We start from the raw sequence: 19,933 nt of genomic DNA on the forward strand, positions 1-19,933 counted from the left end.
AGAGTCCCTTGGACTGCAAGGAGATCCAACCAGTCCATCCTAAAGGAAATCCATCCTGAATATTCACTGGATGCTGAAGCTGAAAGTCCAATACTTTGGCCACCTGATGCAAAGAACTGACTCATTTGAAAAGACCCTGATGCTGGGAATGATTGAAGGTGGGAGGAGAAGGGGACGACAGAGGATGAGATGGCTGGATGGCATCACCGACTCAATGGACATGAGTTTGAGCAATCTCCAGGGAGTTGGTGATGGACAGGAAAGCCTGGTGTGCTGCAGTCCATGGGGTCTCAAAGAGTCAGACACTGAGCGACTGAACTGATACCTTCTGAAAATAAGAATTTGATTTGTCAGACTATTCAAAAGTAGAAAAGAAGAGATACATCAGTATTGCATTAATTTCATAAACACACTGCTTTCCTTTCTCTATGAGGGTTGGAAACATTTCTTCTTTCTCCTCTTTGGAGAATGCATACTTGGTAACTGCTTCTTAGTGAAGGCGACGTTTTTCTGCTCTGAACTTTCATTTCCCCTATACACAATCTGCATGGCCCAGGTGGGCATTCAGGCATCTTTCAGCCCTGGCTTTGAGCCACCTTTCCAGCAGGATCTGTCTCTCTTCTTGAATGTGAAGTGGCTGCTCCATCCACAGTAGACATTACCTTGCTGTCTTCTTGGCCTTTGTGGTCAAGTTTCCATTCTTAGGAGAATCTCCACCCTGGCTCCCAAGGTCAGCCAGGTCTTGCTTCTTTTAGAGATCTTGGTTCCCTCACTCCCACAGGGTCCCTCTAGATCTTGCCCTTCACAGCTGTTTGCCTCTTCCTTAGGCTTTCACTTCACCTCTTAAAATTTAGGAAGTGTGTTTCGTTTTCCCAACTAGATTATGAGGCTCCTGAAGCCAAGAGTCCTGTGGTCGATTTCTTAGTGGCCCCCTCCTGCATGGGGCCTGTCACACTGCCGAGCTTTCAAATAATTATTGACTGGATATGAGTAGGAACTTGGGTGCTTCTAGCCTGTAATCTGAGGTCCTTGCCAGAGCTTCCTACCATAGATGGCTTCTTCTGACCGTTTCTTCTCTGCCTCAGCCTGGTGACCCATGTCCTCCACCTATCCCTTCAACCTTGGGGTTCTCTGACCATTCAGTCCTCGCTCTTCTGGTCTACTCATCCTCAGGAAAAATCTCATTGACTCCATATTTTCTGCCAGCAGTGACAAGAGGCCTAGCCAACCTCTGGAGTTCAACTCAGCCTCACCTGGCTTATAGTCACGTGTTCGTCAGACATCTGCAGGTGGACAGCATAGAGGCACCTCCACCTCAGCCTATCTGAAACCAGACTCCTTGCTGTCTCCCAGCCCTGTTCGTGCATTCCCTGTCTCTGCCGGTGGCCCCACTGCCGTCCTAGTCATCCAAGCTAGAAATCCAAGTGTCATCCATGATTCTTCCTCACATATCAAACCCTGCCCATTTGAACCCCCTAGTGTCACCCCTTCCCACCTCAACTCTCAGTGGCTCTGGACAATTGTAGCCTCTTAACTAGCCTGTCTGACCTTAATCTCCTGCTTCTCAATGTCTTCCAGAATGATCAAATTTCCCCCATTCAAAATAGTTCCCCAGCTCTCTGTTGCCTACAATGTGAAGTCCTCAATTCTCAACCAGTGGTATAAACCCCAGAGAGCTCTGTGCCTCAGGACTCCCGCTGCACACAAAGCTGATGCTATCTGCTCACCCACACCACACCCACGCTATTCTTAGCTGTCTCTTGCTCCAAATGCCTGCCTCGGCGCTGACCTTTCACTTCCTCTTGACCTGGCCAGCTCTGTTTGTCCTTTAGCATTGGTCTCTGGGCACTCTTCTTCAGGAAGTGCAGCATTTGTTTATATCTGATCCCTTGTGTTTCAGCCCCCTACTCCCAGCTAAGCAGTGCCCCATCCAAATCACTGTGATTTCACATAAAATGCAACTTTCTGTTTATTCACGCGATCTTTCTTTTTCTGTATCTGGCTTCCCACTTGATTGTGAGCTCCTGAGGACAGGGTTTGTATTTTATGCATCTTTAATCTGACATACATTAAGCACCCACTCTGCTGAATGAAAAAACAACAGTGTTTATTCCTCCTCAGGATATAAACAATTGCCATGAGTGATATATGGATGAAGTCGTTTATGGTGCTTTATAAATCCACCTTCTACTGCCTTACAGAACATATGTCTGTGAGTTTATGTAGGATAAGGATTTTAGAATTGGTGTCAATGCCATGTTTTATTACATATATTGGGTACTTGTTTGTTCCTGTGCAACTTTTTCTGGCTAAACTTCAACACAGCATGAGAGAGTGGAGGTGTGAACTCTGTGCCTGTTATGAAATGACCGTGGTATAGCTTAAATGTGTGTGGCAATAGGTTGCTTATATAATCAAATTTGTCTGGACGTTGCTTCTGGGATAAGAGCAAGTTGCCAAATGTTGAGGGGGTAACCACGAGCATAAGCCAGAATAAATCAAGTGGCTGTCAGGATAAAGAGGACTATAAAACTGGCAATGGAGAGGAAGAGAAAGCAAAACAGTAGAGCCTTGTATTCATGTGGCTGCTATCAGGGTTCCTGGGTCACTATTTCTTATCAAATGGTAACTCTAGCATCAGAATAGAGAAGAAAGAATTAGGCAATTTTATCTTGGTTTCGGGTTCTTAGTAAGGAAATATGGTAAATTTTCAGATTCAGCTTAACATATAGGATGCAGTTATCAGCAGTCTTCCAAGTCACTCCAAGTGTGAATGGGTTCTCAGGGAAACCTGTTGGTCAGCTTCTGTCTGCTTCTGCCCCCTAGTGGTTCATTTGGAGTTGTTGACATGCTTAACCTTGAGCAGTTTGGGGCACCTTGTGCAGGAAAGGGCAGACAGTTTTGCCTAGAAATGAAGAAAACAGTATCTCTGTATATAGACCTTTGTATTTTCAACATTAGAATTTATAGAGTTTATTTCTTTTGTAACTATCCAGAAATCACCCACTCCTGAAAGCCTAGTTTAACCTATAAAAAAAGATTATTAACCCTTACATAAGCCTGGCCATGTCCTCAAAAAATATTGTGGGTTCTTGATTCTTGTAGAATGATTGACACATTGATTTTATTACCTTCATCTTGTCTAGAATTATTAATAGTTCATTGTTCTGCTTGATCTTCCTTCCCTGTTAATCTTTGTGAGACTTGTGGTTTGTAATCATTTTGTAGCCAGCATTCTCAAATAATGTAGTTTTCATTTTATATTAATCTGAAGTGGAATGTTATTGGGTAAAATACCCCTTAGGAATATAATGAAAAGGATGCATTAATTTTCAGGGCAAGAGGGCTAATAAGTCCCCTCTCCCTTAAATCTGTATTAATTGCTAATAACTTTTAATAGAATGGAGTACATGAAGCTAATTTTGATTACTTCTTTTCAATGTGCAGCATATCTGAAATGCTTGGCCAGAATAAGAAAAGAAGCTCTAGAAGGTTGAGTACTTAATAAATATGCTTTATGATACTCCAGTTTGTAAATGAGCCCAAATTGAAAGAAATTTGGGGCTTCAAGAGGGAATGCTCGTGTTTTTAATGAAAGGGGCATGTAATCCGGAGACTTGAACGTTTTATGAGCACACATGAGCAAAACTTCATAGGATATACTTACCGCAGGGGTCCCCAACCTCTGGGATCTAATGCCTGATGATCTGAGGTAGAGCTGATGTAACGAAGATAGAAATAAAGTGCACAACAAACATAATGTGCTTGAATCATCCTGAAGCCACCATCCCCTCCCCAGTCCATGGAAAAACTGTCTTCCATGAAACTGGTCCCTGGTGCCGAAAAGGTTGGAGACCGCTGCTTTATAGCATCATTATAGAAAACAAGCAAGAGGTAGCATAGCACGGCGGAGAAGGCGATGGCAGCCCACTCCAGTACTCTTGCCTGGAAAATCCCATGGATGGAGGAGCCTGGTGGGCTGCAGTCCATGGGGTCGCTGAGGGTCGGACACGACTGAGCGACTTCACTTTCACTTTTCACTTTTATGCACTGGAGAAGGAAATGGCAACCCACTCCAGTGTTCTTGCCTGGAGAATCCCAGGGACGGAGGAGCCTGGTGGGCTGCCGTCTATGGGGTCGCAGAGTCGGACACGACTGAAGCGACTTAGCAGCAGCAGCAGCAGCATAGCACGGTGGCTAAGTGTGTGGTACTGGTTCCAGACTGATTGAGAGTCCCATCTCTACTGGCTGGCCTTGAGAAAGCTGCTTAACCTTCTCATTGCTTAGTTTATTAATCTGTAAAATGGAGATAATGAGAGTGCTTTCTAATTCATATTGTTGCTGTGAAAATTAAATGGGATAAAGCCTTTAGAACAGTTCCTGAGATGAATGTCTTCCATCAACATTAGATATTTTTAGTACCAAAAGACATTCTGCTTTTGCATGCCCATGTTCACTGAAGCACCATTCACAATAGCCAAAAAGTGGATGTGATCCAGATGTCCATCACAAGACAAATGGATAAACGAAGTGTGGTCTACCCATACAATGGAATATTATTCAGCCTTATAAAGGAGGGAAATCCTGTTTCATGCTACAAGATGGATGAACATTGAAGACATCATGCTAAGGGAAGGCAAAAAGGCAAAGCACTCGCTCAGTCGTGTCTGACTCTTTGTGACCCCATGGACTGTAGCCTACCAGGCTCCTCTGTCCATGGGATTCTCCAGGCAAGAGTACTGGAGTGGGTTGCCATTTCCTTCTCCAAGAGATCTTCCCAACCCAGGGATCGAACCTGGGTCTTCCGCATTGCAGGCAGATGCTTTACCATCTGAGCCACCAGGGAAGCTCATGCTAAGGGAAGCCAGTCACAAAAAGACAAATATTGCATGAATCCACTTACATGAAATATCTAAAATAATCAAATTTATAGAAACAGAAAGTAGAATGGTGGGGGAAGAGAAAAATGAAAAGATTTATTTAATGCGTATAGCATTTCAGATTTACAAGATGAAAATTTCTGTAGATTGATTGTACTACAGGGAAAATATACTTAATACTAATAAAATGTACACTTTAATAGTTAAGATGATAACTTTTATGTGGTTTTCTACCACAGTTAATAAAAAAAAAAATCTCTTCTGAACAAGAGTAATTTTCCAAGAAGCTGGGAAAGTTCTATGTCTTGATCTTGGTGCCAGTGATAGGAGTGTGTTTACTTAGTCAAAAATCATGAAAAACATGTTTATGATAGGAGTACTTCCTGTTTGTGTCTTACACTTCTATGAAAAGTTTAAAACAAGGATACTCCCTTCAGAGACTTAAGCTTGCAACCTCATAGCCAGGCAAAGCAAACAACTGCTTATGGAAACAGTTTTAAAATACTAACACATAAAGCAGAAATGACTATTCAGTCAAATAGAAATGACTGTTTGGCAAAGGAGGTAAGCTCAGAATTCAAAGAATTAAAAAAAAAAACTTTGCATAATGTTACAGCCAGAAGAAACTTAAGAAAATGTGACACAAGGAAATGGAGAAAGAATTCTTGCTAATCTGTACAAGGATTTTATTCACTTTTCCAGTCACCCATACTTAGGGGAAGACTCAGAAGAAGTCAGTGACACAAAATATACCTTTTTAAAAATAACAAACAAGCACTTATGATAAAATTTGCCTATTTAAAGTGTAAAATTCAGTGATTTTAGTATATTCAGAGTTGTGCAACCATCGCCACAATCAAATGTAGAACATTTTCATCACCTCAAAAAGAAACCCTGTATCTTTTAACAGGTTGTTTCTCCCCAACATCCACGCCCTCATCCATCCACCCATAGGCAACCACTAGTCTACTTTCTGTCTCTGTAAATATGCCTGCTAATTACATTTATATAAAGAGAATCATACAACATATGACCTTTTCTGACTGGTTTCTTAGTGTAATGATTTTGAGATTCAGCCATATTGCAGACACATTTCTTGTGTGATTGTTCTGGCTAGAACTTTCTAAACAAGGTAGAAGAGAAGTGCTGATTCCTGGGATAAAGTACTATGAGTTAAAACATTGTTTTTATATATTGTTGGATTCACTTTGCTACTGTTTAGAATTTTTTCCATGTTCTTTGGGATATTGGTCTGTAGTTTTCTTTAATATCTTGTTCAGAATAAGAATAAGAGGAATGAGGAATATGAATAGGAATAAGAGTAATATTGTCCTTGCAGAATGATTTGGAAATTATGCCCCCCCCTTTTTTTCAGTTTTATGGGATATTTTGTGTAGAACTAGTATTATCTCTTTCTTAAAAGTTTTGCAAAATTCACCAGTGAAGTCATCTGGACCTGGAGTTTTCTTTGTGGGAAGATACTTTTTTCCCTCCTGCACTCTATTATTAACTTACTAACTGACTTATTTACCTACTTAATTTTTGTGATAAGAACATTTAAAATAAGATCTACCCTTAGCAGAATTTTAAGTAAACTGCAGTACTGTTAACTGTAGTCTCTATGCTGTTATTCTAGGAGTTATTCATCTCGTCTAACTGAAACTTTTTATCTTTTGACTAATCCCTCGTTTCCTCCTTCCCCTAGACCCTGGCAACCACCATTCTACTCTGCTTCTGTGATTTTGACTATTTTAAATTCACAATAGCGGTGATATCATGGAGTATTTGTCCTTCTGTATTTGGCTTATTTCACTTAGTATATTGTCCTCCAGGTTCATCCATGTTGTTGCAAATGGCAGAATTTCTTTCTTAAGGCTACATAATATTACACTGTTTGTGTACATCACATTTTAAAATCCAAGCATCCAATGATAGACATTTGGGTTGTTTCCAGGAATTGGCTATTGCGAGTAATGCTGCGATGAACATGGGAGTACAGATAGCTCATTGAGATCCTGATTTCAATCCCTTTCAATACAAACCTACAAGTAGGACTGCTGGGTCGTGGTAGTTTTTTTAAGTTTTTTAGGAACATTCGTACTTCTTCCCATAGTGACTGTACCAGTTTACCTTGCTACCAATAGTAGGCGAGGGTTCATTTTTCTCCACACCCCTGGCAAAAATTACTTCTTTAAAAATAATAGCCATCCTAATAGCTGAGATGATATCTCATTGTGGTTTTGATTTGCATTTCTTGGGTGATTAGTGATACTGAACACCTTTTCATATACCTGTTGGTCATGTGTACATCTTCATTGGAAAAATTTCTATTGAGCTCCTCTGTCAATTTTTAAATCAAGTATTTTGTTTTTTGCCATTGAGTTGTAGGTGTGCTTATATATCATATATTTGGATATTAACCCTTTATCAGATTTATGGGTTGCAGGTATTTTCTCCCATTTCATAGATTGCCTTTTCTTGTTGTTTTGATGTCCTCCCACTTGTCTATTTTTGCATTTGTTGCTTGTAATATTGGTATCATATTCAAGAAATTATTGCTGAAGCTAATGTCAAGAAGCTTTTTTCTGTTTTCGTCTAGGAATTTTACTGTTTTAGGTCTTATATGTAAGTCTTAATCCACTTTTTATTTGACTTCTGAGTAAAGTATAACAGTCCAGTTTCGTACCTTTGCATGTAGATACACAGTTTGCTCAACACCATTTATTGAAAAGGCTATTCTATCCCCATTTTGTACACTTGGTACCTTTGTCAAGTATTAGTTGACCATAAGTGTGTGTTTATATCTTGGCTCTCTATTCTGTTCCATTGGTCTGTCAGTTCCACACTATTTCAATTACCATAGTTTTTTTTTTTTTTGAGGTATAGTTGTAAATATTATATAAGGTTCAAGTATACAATATAGTGCTTCACAGTTTTAAAGGTTGTACTTCCTTTATAGTTATTATAAAATATTGGCTATATTCGCTGTGTTGTGCAATATATCATTGTAGCCTATTTATTTTACACATAGTGGTTTGTAGCTCTGAATCCCCTACCCCTGTCTTTCCCCTCCCATCTTCCCTTTCCCTACTGGTAACCATAAGTTCATTCTCTAAGTCTGTGAGTCTGTTTCTGTTTTGTAAATAAGTTTATTTATATCATTGTTTTTAGATTCTGCATGTAAGTGATAACATGTGATATTTGTCTTTCTCTCTCTGACTTAGTTTGATAATCTCCAGGTACATCTGTGTTGTTGCAAATGGTATTATTTCTTTTTAATGGCTGAGTAATATTCCATTGTAGACATGTACCACATCATCTTTATCCATTCATCTATTAATGGACATTTAGGTTGCTTCCATGTCTTGGCTATTGTAAATAGGACTGCAATGTACACTGGGGTGCATGTATCGTTTTGAGCCATGGTTTTCTCTGGATATACCCAGTAGTGTGATTGCTGGATCACATGGTATTTCTATTATTAGTTACTTAACCTCTGCATCGTTCTCCATAGTGGCTGTGCCAGTTTCCATTCACACCAACAGTGTAGGAGGGTTCTCTTTTCCCTACACCCTCTCTAGCATTTGCTTGTACACTTTTTGATAATGGCCATTCTAACTAGTGTGAAGTGAGGTCCTATTGTAGTTTTGATTTGCATTTCTCTAATTAATGATGTGGAGCATCTTTTTATATGCCTCTTGGCAATCTGTATGTCTTTTTTGGAGAAATGTATATTTAGGTCTTCTGCCACTTTTGATTACATTGTTTATTTGATATTGAGCCATATGAGCTATTTGTAAATTCTGGAGATTAGCCCCTTGTCAGTCAAATTATTTGCAAATATTTTCCCCCATTCTGTGGGTTGTCCTTTTGCTTATGGTTTCCTTTGCTATGCAAAAGCTTTTGAGTTTAATTAGGTACCATTTATTTTTGTTTTTATTTCCATTAGTCTGCTGCTGCTGCTGCTAAGTCGCTTCAGCCGTGTCCGACTCTGTGCGACCCCATAGACAGCAGCCCACCAGGCTCCCCAGTCCCTGGGATTCTCCAGGCAAGAACACTGGAGTGGGTTGCCATTTCCTTCTCCAGTGCATGAAAGTGAAAAGTGAAAGTGAAGTCGCTCAGTCGTGTCCGACTCCTAGCGACTCCATGGACTGCAGCCCACCAGGCTCCTCCATCCATGGGATTCTCCAGGCAAGAGTACTGGAGTGGGGTGTCTAGGAGATGTATCAAAAAGGATCTTGTGGCAATATATGTCAGAGTGTTCTGCCTCTGTTTTCCTCTAAGAGTTACATAGTATGTGGTCTTACATTTAGATCTTTAATTCATTTTGAGTTTATGTCTGTGTATGGTGTTAACCTCAGATATGCAGATGACACCACATTTACGGCAGAAAGTGAAGAACTAGAGAGCTTCTTGATGAAAGTGAAAGAGGAGAGTGAAAAAGTTGGCTTAAAACTCAACATTCAGAAAACTAAGATCATGGCATCCAGTCCCATCACTTCATGGCAAATAGATGGGGAAACAGCAGAAACAAACTTTATTTTTCTGGGCTCCAAAATCACTGCAGATGGTGACTGCAGCCATGAAATTAAAAGACACTTGCTCCTTGGAAGAAAAGTCATCACCAACCTAGACAGCATATTAAAAAGCAGAGACATTACTTTGCCAACAAAGGTCCATCTAGTCAAAGCTATGTTTTTTCCAGGAGTCATGTATGGATGTGAGAGTTGGACTATAAAGAAAGTTGAGCACCCAATAATTGATGCTTTTGAACTATGGTGTTGGAGAAGACTCTTGAGAGTCCCTTGGACTGCAAGGAGATCCAACCAGTCCATCCTAAAGGAAATCAGTCCTGAATATTCATTGGAAGGACTGATGCTAAAGCTGAAACTCCAATACTTTGGCCACCTGATGTGAAGAACTGCCTCGTTTGAAAAGACCCTGATGCTGGGAAAGATTGAGAGCAGGAGGAGAAGGGGACAACAGAGGATGAGATGGTTGGATAGCATCACCGACTCAATGGGCATGAGTTTAAGTAAACTCCGGGAGTTGGTGATGGACAGGGAGGCCTGGCATCCTTCAGTCCACGGGGTCACAAAGAGTCGGATACGACTAAGCAACTGAACGGAACAGACTAGATGGTGTTAAAGAATGTTCTAATTTCATGTTTTTTACATGTAGCTGTCTGGTTTTCCCAGGACCATTTGTTTAGGAGACTGTCTTTTCTCCATTGTATAGTCTTGCCTCCTTTGTCATATATTAATTGACCATATGTGCATGGGTTTATTTCTGGGCTTTCTATCCTGTTCCATTGATCTATATTTCTGATTTTGTGTGAGTATCATATTGCTTTGATGACTATAGCTTTGCAATATAGTCCAAAGTCAGGGAGCCTGATTCTCCCAGTTCCATTTTTCTTTCTCAAGATTGTTTTGGCAATTCAGGTTCTTTTGTGTCTCCATAAAAATTGTAAGATTTTTTTTTTGTTCCAGTTCTGTGAAATGCCATTAGTGATTTGATAGGGATTGCATTGATTCTATAGATCGCCTTGGGTAGTAGAGTCATTTTTGACAATATTGATATTTCCAGTCCAAAAACATACTGTGTCTTTCCATGTGTTTGTGTCATCTTTGATTTCTTTCATCACCATCTTAATAGTTTTCATATTACAGACCTTTTGCCTCTTTAGGTAGGTTTATTCCTAGGTGTTTTCTTCTTTTTGATGTAATGGTAAATGGGATTGTTTTCTTCATTTCTCTTTCTGGTCTTTCATTGTGAGTGTATAGAAATGCAACAGATTTCTGTGTATTACGTTTGGATCCTTCAACTTTACCAAATTCACTGATGAGCTCTTGTAGTTTTCTGGTAGCATCTTTAGGATCTTCTATGTCATGTCATCAGCAAAGTGACAGTTTTACTTCTTTTCCAATCTGAATTCCTTTTTTTATTCTCTGATTGCCATGGCTAGGACTTCCAAAACTATGTTGAATAAAAGTGGCAAGAGTGGACATCCTTGTCCTATTTCTCATCTTAGAGAAAAAGCTTTCAGCTTTTCACTGTTGAGTATATTAGCTGTGGGTCTGTCATATATGGCCTTTATTATCCTTCTATGCTCACTTTCTGGAGAGGCATTTTTAATCATAAATAGATGTTGAATTTTATCAAAAGCATTTTCTGCATCTATTGAGATGATCATATGGTTTTAATTCATTTTGTTAATGTGGTGAATCACACTGATTTGTGAATATTGAAAAAATCCTGGCATCCCTGGGATAAATCCCACTTGATCACAGTGAATGATCCTTTTAATATATTATTGGATCTAGTTTGCTAGTCTTTTGTTGAGAAATTTTGCATCTATGTTCATCAGTGATATTGGCCTATAGTTTTTTTAATTTGTGGTATCTTTGTCTGGTTTTGGCATCAGGGTAATGATGTCCCCATAAGATGAGTTTGGGAATGTCCCTTCCTCTGCAATATTTTGGAATAGTTTCAGGAGGATAGATGTTAACTGTTCTCTGAATGTTTGATAGAATTCACCTGTGAAGCCATATGGTTCTGGACTTTTTGTTGTTGGGAGTTTTTAAACCAGTTTTCAATTTCAGTACTTGTAATTGGCCTAATCCTATTTTCTATTTCTTCCTGGTTCAGTCTTGGAGATTGTACCTTTCTAAGACTTTGTGTATTTCTTCTACATTTTCGTTTTATTGGTATAATAGTTCCTAGTAGTAATCTAAGATCCTTTATTTCTGTGGTGTCAGTTGTAACTTTATTTCTGATTTTACTGATTTGTGCCTTCTCCCTTTTTTTCTTGATGTGTCTGGCAAAAGTTTATCAATTTTATCCTTTCAAAGAACCATCTTTTAATTTCATTGATCTTTTCTTTTTTTTAGTATATTGCATTTATTTTTGCTCTTATCTTTATGAGTTATTTCTACTAACTTTAGAATTTGATTTTCTTTCTCTAGTTGCTTTAGGCATAAGGTTAGGTTGTTTGAGATTTTTCTTATTTGCTGAGGTAAGATTTCATCACTATAAACTTCCCTCTTAAAACAGCCTTTGCTGTGTCCCATAGGTTTTGGATACTTGTGCTCTCATTTTCATCTGCCTCTAGGTATTTTTTGATCTACTGTTTGATTCCTTCAGTGATCCATTAGTTGTTTAGTCTCAATTAACAATACATCAGTGGACTAAGTTATCAGCTTGTACACTTCAAGCCTGCTGCTGCTAAGTCACTTCAGTCATGTCCGCCTCTGTGTGACCCCATAGATGGTAGCCCACCAGGCTCCCCCGTCCCTGGGATTCTCCAGGCAAGAACACTGGAGTGGACTGCCATTTCCTTCTCCAATGCATGAAAGTGAAAAGTGAAACTGAAGTCGCTCAGTCGTGCCCAACTCTTAGCGACCCCATGGACTGCAGCCTACCAGGCTCCTCCGCCCATGGGATTTTCCAGGCAAGAGTACTGGAGTGGGGTGCCATTGCCTTCTCCACACTTCAAGCCTATACAATATCAAATACATCCCAGTATTGTATGCATGCTCAGTCATGTCTGACCATTTGTAGCCCGCCAGGCTCCTTTGTCCCTGGGACTTCCCAGGCAAGAATACTGGAGGGGTTGCATTTCCTCCTTCAGGGCATCTTCCCAACCCAGGAATTAAACCCATGTCTCTTGCACTGCAGGAAGATTCTTTACCCCTTGAGCCATTGGGAAGCCCATAAAGCTGGAAAAAACTAATGACTATATGTGAAAAGTCAAATGATAGGCTGAGAGAAAATATTTGCAATAAATGCTGATACATCCAAGTAATGATTTGCATCCAGAATACATAAAGAATTCCTACAAGTCAATTAAGATAACTGAGTTTTTAAAAAACACACAAGACTTGAATACCTCATAAAAGAAGATATCGGGAATTCCCTGGCAGTCCAGTGGTTAAGACTCCATGGGTCCACTGCAAGGGGCACAGATTTGATCCCTGGCCAGGGAACTAAGATTCCACATGCCACACAGTGTGGCCAAAAAATAAATAAAGATATCAAAGTAGTCAATGACAAAGTGAATGTTCAGTATTACTAATTATATAATGTGAAGTCAAACTGAGATACCACCACACATTCAGAATGGCAAAAAAACTAAGTCTGAGAATAACAAGTGTTGATGAGGATATGAACAAACTGGAACTTTACTAGTCTGTGGTGGGAGTATGAATTAGCATAATGACTTTGGAGTAATGTTAGGCAATACCTTTTAAAGCTAAATATACCTTATTTCTGAGCAAGGTTGAAACATAAATACTTTATAGTTTTAAAGTCAAATAAATCTTTGTTAAATGTTTCACAGTGAAATTATATAATGGTGAGATCCAAATTCAATCTAGAAAGTGTATAGATTTCTTGTTTACCAAAGTATAACAGTATTAGTATACTAGTGAATGCATAGTTTGCAAAAAGGTGAACCATGGATGGGGCTCTATTTAGAATTTTACAGAAAAGCCTCATTTTATTATATAACAAAAGAGAAATGCAAATGAAACTTCGAAAAGTTTTGGGCTATAGAGAAGAGATCTCTAATTCTCTAAAAATGCTGACCTTTTGAAGAGGGAATATCTGAGGGTGTGGGTCAGATACTGTAAGCCTTTTAGGGTTTACTTCCTGTAGAGTTCAGACTAATATGTGGATATAGTTAGAACACCATCTCCATCAGAGAAGATCCACTTATTTGGGAAAAGATGAATAAATGCTTTTACTAGTTTTTAAGGATGATCCATTAAGAAGGAATGGAGAAGGGGATGGCAACGCACTCCAGCATTCTTGCCTGGAGAAGTCCATGGACAGAGAAGCCTGGAGAGCTACATAGTCCATGGTGTCACAGAGAGTCAGACATGACTGAGTGACTAACACACACACACACACACACACAGAGAGAGAGAAGGAAAAAAAATAGATTGCAGATAATATATACTGTACCTACTGCTAAAATGCTCTTTAAATCAAGTATAAGGATCTCATACTTTAGTATTAATATAAGCCATGGCATTGGGACAACTGAATGGTATGATGTCATCTCTTCTCTAGATTGAGTTTATTCAATCCAGAGAAGAATGAAGGAAGGGAAGAATACATGATCGTTAGGAACAATAAAGGGGAAAGTAGATGTTCATTTCCTTTTTTAAAGTGACATTCAGACTTAAAAACTCTGAAATCTTTCTGCCTCTAGCCTGAAATATGAAGATTCTATTTTTGCAGCCAACAATACATCCTGTTTATGATAAATGATTCAAGTTCCTGGAATATCCATTTAAAAAAAATCTATCCCTTCAATTTTTATACTGTTCAATGCTATTTAGTGGAGTTAGAGCTTGTAAGGGGGGATGTGTCAGTGTGTAAGATGATCCATCTCCAATCCCCTATGGTAGTGGTCCCCAACCTTTTTGGCACCAGGGACCAATTTCATGGAAGACAGTTTTTCCACAGACCAGGGGGAAAGGAGGGGGATGGTTTTGGGATGATTCAAATGTGTTACATTTATTGCATACTTTATTTCTATTATCATTACATCAGCTCCACATCAGATCATCAGGCATTAGATCCCGGGGGTTGGGGACCCCTGTCCTATGGAACAAAATGGAATAGAAATATGTTTAAAAACTTTAAGAACAAGGCCAGAACACAGTAATTTGTAATGACTATTTATTAATACATGTATCACAAATGTTCACAATATCAATGCATTCTTGTTGGCATGCGAGACAGAGGCATTTTTTAAGATCTTTTAAAAATATCTTGACTTTTGTTCCCCCTTCACACTCATTTTTAAATTGATTTTGATGAGGTCCTCGATGTCTGTAATGTCAATGCAAAGAAAAATTATAGAAAGAAGTAAAATAACACAACAGCAATTAATTGGGGAAAAACAGAAGTAATTATTTCCTTCAAAGGAAGCAACAATACAGCTTTGGGACAGGGTTATACAGGTGCACTAAGCCCTCTCTACGTTCCCAGGCATGTAACAGCAAGGAGCAAGGAGGCCACCCAAAGCTCGATAATCTCCTTCGTGCATGACACATGCCCTTTTCTCCTCAAGGACAACTGCAAAGTATTACATGCCCTAGGCAGCCTGAAGAAGGTAGGAAAGAGCCTTAGTAAAAGGGAAAACCCAACCAAAGGAGACTAAGCCAAAAGAACAGATAGCTATCTGCTTATCTATATCTAGGGGGTGTGCAGCGTTTATCAGTCATGATCAAGGGCTAACAGGAGCCTCCCACACTACATGCAGGGCCCAGCAGGGCCAGTGATGGTGTGGAGAACCAGTCACCTACAATGAGGTGCAGTTGGACCAAGTACAGATGGAGGAGCTGGCACGCACAGGGCCTTGGGTTGGGTCCCCTAGGACTAGATGCAGGGAACCTGGCTACACTCTGGCACAAAAGGGCTTCACAAAATGGAACGCTAGGCACGATGCAAGCTGAAAGGCGGAGCAGAGGCTGTGTGGGAGTGTCAGCTGCAGTTGCACGCAGGGTGGGGTGGGGGTTAGGACAGGTGTATTATATACTGTGCTCTAACATTCTTTGGAAGTCTTTCAAAGATTGCTGCAGTTCCTTTTGAAAACAGGTCTCTTATTCCGCCATTCTTGAAAGACTAAGAGAGAAATTAAAACACGTAAATGACTCACCATTAAGAACGACTTAAGGTAACAAGCTGAAGAGAACATTGTGATGTTTTCCACAATAGCAGTAATCACAGCTCTTACCCAGCACCAGAGAAATGAGGCTTTGGCACATGGCCCAGTGCCACCGAGAACAAGGAGTGAAGTGACCAAGCAGTACCCTCATCCCTTTGAAAGGGGAGTCCAGGCCCCAAAGGGAGAGCCCTCCCCACCGCCACTCACCTCCTTACACCATCTCATACTGGTTGGCCGTGATGAACCGGGACAAACAGCAGGCCAGCAGCATGCCAATCAGCTGTTGGCAGAAGGAAAAAGACAACAGGCTCTCAAGTCATTGAGGTAACACATTTCTTTGACCCGCCCCCCTCCACCCTGATATAATTTTTAACGACTGAGGGCTTTTGAACATGAGTGGGGAAAGGGCACTAGGGAAGATAGTCAAGCCTCATTTCAGTAGTTGGAGCAAAGACTTAGGAAGTCTAAGTGCCAGTGGAGGACAGCTAGAAAGTCTCCAACTGGCCATAAGGTTACAGTTCTAGCTCACTTTGGCCATTGAAAAATGACTTTTGACATGTAAGTAATATTAAAATGTGTTCCTATGTTCTGAGAGTAATGAAAAAATTAAGTTACTACAGCAAGGTAGTAGTAACTACCTGGCATTAGTATGGTAGAACTGAATGCCAGGATTGAATTTAGAACCATAACCACATGCATTGGGAAGCTATCTCAGCATAGGCTGATAGCCCAGCCATACCTGGCTGACAAGATAATAGTTCTTTCCCTGAGACAATGGGATGCTATTCTTGACTTGGAGAGTTTGCCAAGTAAGTCAGTCATGAAGTCAGTCATGGTTTGTGAGGTTGGGGGGAGGGGCGGTGGGTTTGAACTTCTCTTTATCTCTAAACCATGTAGATATTTTAGGCCTAAATGGGCCCATCTACACCCAATGTCTACCCCTTGGTTTTTTCAGCACAACCAATATCAGAGTACTTCCACCTTCCCAATCTTCTACCTACTTTGTGCTTTGACTTAACTTCTAACACAAGTGAGTCTGATAAAAAGCTGTTACTTCACTCTATCTGTTCTGCTCACTGGAGACCACAGTTCTCATTCCTGACTCAGGAAGATCAGCATTTTTTGGACAGGATCCTGATTGTGTACTTGAGTCTGACTGTCTGCAGCCTCTCTTGGCCAGGTGAGGGTCGCTTCTTCTTTAGCAATTGGCCATGTGTTATTGGTTCAGAGGTGGCAATGACCTTGAGAGACAGTCTAGTATAATGTCAGCTTCCCTAGTGGCTCAGCTGGTAAAGAATCCGCTTGCAATTCAGGAGACCTGGGTTCAATCCCTGGGTTGGGAAGATCCCCTGGAGAAGGGAACGGCTACCCACTCCAGTATTATGGCCTGGAGAATTCCAGGGACTGTATAGTCCCTGGGGTCGCAAAGAGTCGGACACAACTTAGTGACTTTCATACACTTCTATGGCCCCAGGACCACCCAAATCAGCATCATCTAGGAGTGGGGCCCAGAAACTGATGTTTTAACCAGACTTCTAGGTGACAGAACCACTCACCCAGTCTATCTGGTCACCCTTATCTTACAGATTACACACTGGGTCCTACTATTGATCAAGGCAACACCCAAACTCTGTTCTCCTTCCTCTCTGCTCAACCCTGCAGGCTGCAGCCCACCTGATTCCCTCTCTTGATCAAATCCCAGATTCTTCTCTTCCTTTATCAAATGGAAATTGTGCTATGAAACATGCAGATTATAACCTCTGTCAGGTAAGGAAAAGTCACCACCTTATTGGACTCATTTCCTACCAAGACCCTGGCCATCGTTTTGTGCCACAAAATACACAGTATTATGCCTATACCAAGTGGCCAAAGTAACCATAGCTGTAACCTCCAGAAAAGTGTTAGTTGTCAATCGTGTCTGACTCTTTGCAACCACATGGACTGTAGCCTGCCAGGCTCCTCTGTCCATGGGCATTCTCCAGGCAAGAATACTAGAGTGGGTTGCCATGCCCTCCTCCAGGGGATCTTCCCGACCCAGGGATCAAACCCAGGTTTCCTGCATTGCAGAAAGATTCCTTACCCTCTGAGCTACCAGAATATTGTGCCAAATGAGAAAATAAAATCCCCTCCATGAGTACAAGGATTTTGAACCTTATAGTTTGTCTCTTTTCATTACAACTGCTATTTTTCAGGACCAACATACACCAGATCTCACTTTAGATCTTTAGATACTCTCAAAAATCAGACGCCAGCCAAAAACCAGAGGCACACTGAACACTTGGGAATACTGAGTTATTTAATTCCTAGTACATACCTGGGCAGTACTACCATCCCAATTTTCCAGATAAGTAAATGGGTTCAGGAGAGGTTAAAGAACCCCCCTCAAACCATACAGGAAGCTCACACAGAGCTTATGACTCCAGCCTCTTCTAACCAAGAAGAGCCCCCTTTCCAGCCTGGACCCTTTCCTCTCCAGAATAACTCCTTTGCCTCTCACCCCCAGGGCTCCCTTCCTGCCTTACACTGTAAACTTCAGGCAGTGGGCTTTCAGTGGGCATCACTTTATTTGATCTCAAGTTCCTAGACACTCCTTTCTTTGTGAAGCTTATTAGCACTTCAGGTTTTTTTTTTTTTCCATTGACCTCCTGTATGTTTTAGTAGTCAGCATGCCGCCTCACAGTTTGCAATGCTCCTGCATTCAGCGCTTTGCAGTGCTGTCGGCCTCCAGGGCAGTTCACAAGCCACACGGCCAAAACATTCTGTAGTATGCATCAGTATTTCTTGTATCTAAAATGCCTGTTTTCAAGGGAATCTAGTGTGTCCCTCCACCTTTTTACCCCCAAACAGAAACAGTATCATTTTTAAAGCACTGGACAGACTTTCTCACAGAAATAATAACTTTAAAAATATAAGTAAAAATAAAAGCTATTTGCTTTCAAACTGTATTTTGTATTTCTAGAGCAAGAACATACCTTTTTCTGTTAGTCCATGGGAAAAGAGAGATTTTTTAAAATTATTTTTTTAACATCTACTAAGAAATTGTTCCTTAAAAAAGTCCTGAACTGGGGTATATACAAGCTTTGTGAAAACAGTAGTTTACATATATTGGCTTTTATTCTAGTTAATTCTGGTGCAAGAAAAACTAGACTCTGGGATATGGTGGGTGTTCTGAATTATCTGCAGGGTTACTGATTTCACATTTGCTATAGTGTTTCATCATATTTGAGAGAGAACTTTGATCTCTCATTTCCCTTATCACCAAGTTAAAGGAAAGTGGGGAGGAGTGGAACATGCTATACTTAACACCATTTATTAACAGATTATTTCTAGGTACGTAACTGAAAGCCTATTAAAGGTAAAGACACAGGCTCTTCCTCAGTCTAAATCAGGACCAAATGCTCACTTGCCACTAGACCCAATTATTCTGTAGATAGAAAAATCCATACTTATTTAGATGAAACTTTCTTTAGGTTCAGTTCAGTCACTCAGTCGTGTCTGACTCTTTGTGACCCCATGAATCGCAGCACGCCAGGCCTCCCTGCCCATCACCAACTCCCAGAGTTCACTCAGACTCACATCCATCGAGTCCGTGATGCCATCCAGCCATCTCATCCTCTGTCGTCCCCTTCTCCTCCTGCACCCAATCCCTCCCAGCATCAGAGTCCTTTCCAATGAGTCAGCTCTTCGCATGAGGTGGCCAAAGTACTGGAGTTTCAGCTTCAGCATCATTCCTTCCAAAGAAATCCCAGGGCTGATCTCCTTCAGAATGGACTGGTTGGATCTCCTTGCAGTCCAAGGGACTCTCAAGAGTCTTCTCCAACACCACAGTTCAAAAGCATCAATTCTTCAGTGCTCAGCCTTCTTCACAGTCCAACTCTCACATCCATACATGACCACAGGAAAAACCATAGCCTTGACCAGACGGACTTTGTTGGCAAAGTAATGTCTCTGCTTTTGAATGTGCTATCTAGGTTGGTCATAACTTTTCTTCCAAGGAGTAAGCGTCTTTTAATTTCATGGCTGCAATCACCATCTGCAGTGATTTTGGAGCCCCCCAAAATAAAGTCTGACACTGTTTCCACTGTTTCCCCATCTATTTCCCATGAAGTGATGGGACCGGATGCCATGATCTTCGTTTTCTGAATGTTGAGCTTTAAGCCAACTTTTTGACTCTCCACTTTCACTTTCATCAAGAGGCTTTTTAGTTTCTCTTCACTTTCTGCCATAAGGGTGGTATCATCTGCATATCTGAGGTTATTGATATTTCTCCCAACAATCTTGATTCCAGCTTGTGTTTCTTCCAGTCCAGCGTTTCTCATGATGTACTCTGCATATAACTTAAATAAGCAGGGTGACAATATACAGCCTTGAT

The 19,933-nt window shown here is 40.6% G+C and overlaps 1 protein-coding gene and 1 non-coding gene across 2 annotated transcripts in view; both read right to left on the bottom strand.

Moving 5' to 3' along the window:
• Positions 1 to 4,774: 4,774 nt before the first annotated feature.
• Positions 4,775 to 4,846, bottom strand: TRNAC-GCA. The gene has a single exon. It is a non-coding gene; the product is annotated as a tRNA-Cys (tRNA).
• Positions 4,847 to 14,553: 9,707 nt separating this feature from the next.
• The window catches only part of TSPAN7 (tetraspanin 7), a 128,084-nt gene continuing 122,704 nt past the window's right edge, over positions 14,554 to 19,933 (bottom strand). Inside the window, exons 7-8 of the mRNA XM_040266307.1 lie at positions 15,769 to 15,841; positions 14,554 to 15,518 (exon numbers count right to left, since the gene is read on the bottom strand). Coding sequence (XP_040122241.1) covers positions 15,773 to 15,841 — 69 coding nt within the window. The 3' untranslated portion in view covers positions 14,554 to 15,518; positions 15,769 to 15,772. The remainder of the gene's footprint in view (positions 15,519 to 15,768; positions 15,842 to 19,933) is intronic.

The sequence above is a fragment of the Oryx dammah genome, unplaced genomic scaffold, assembly GCF_014754425.2.
Source record: "Oryx dammah isolate SB20612 unplaced genomic scaffold, SCBI_Odam_1.1 HiC_scaffold_23, whole genome shotgun sequence".
NCBI classification, from domain to species: domain Eukaryota; kingdom Metazoa; phylum Chordata; class Mammalia; order Artiodactyla; family Bovidae; genus Oryx; species Oryx dammah.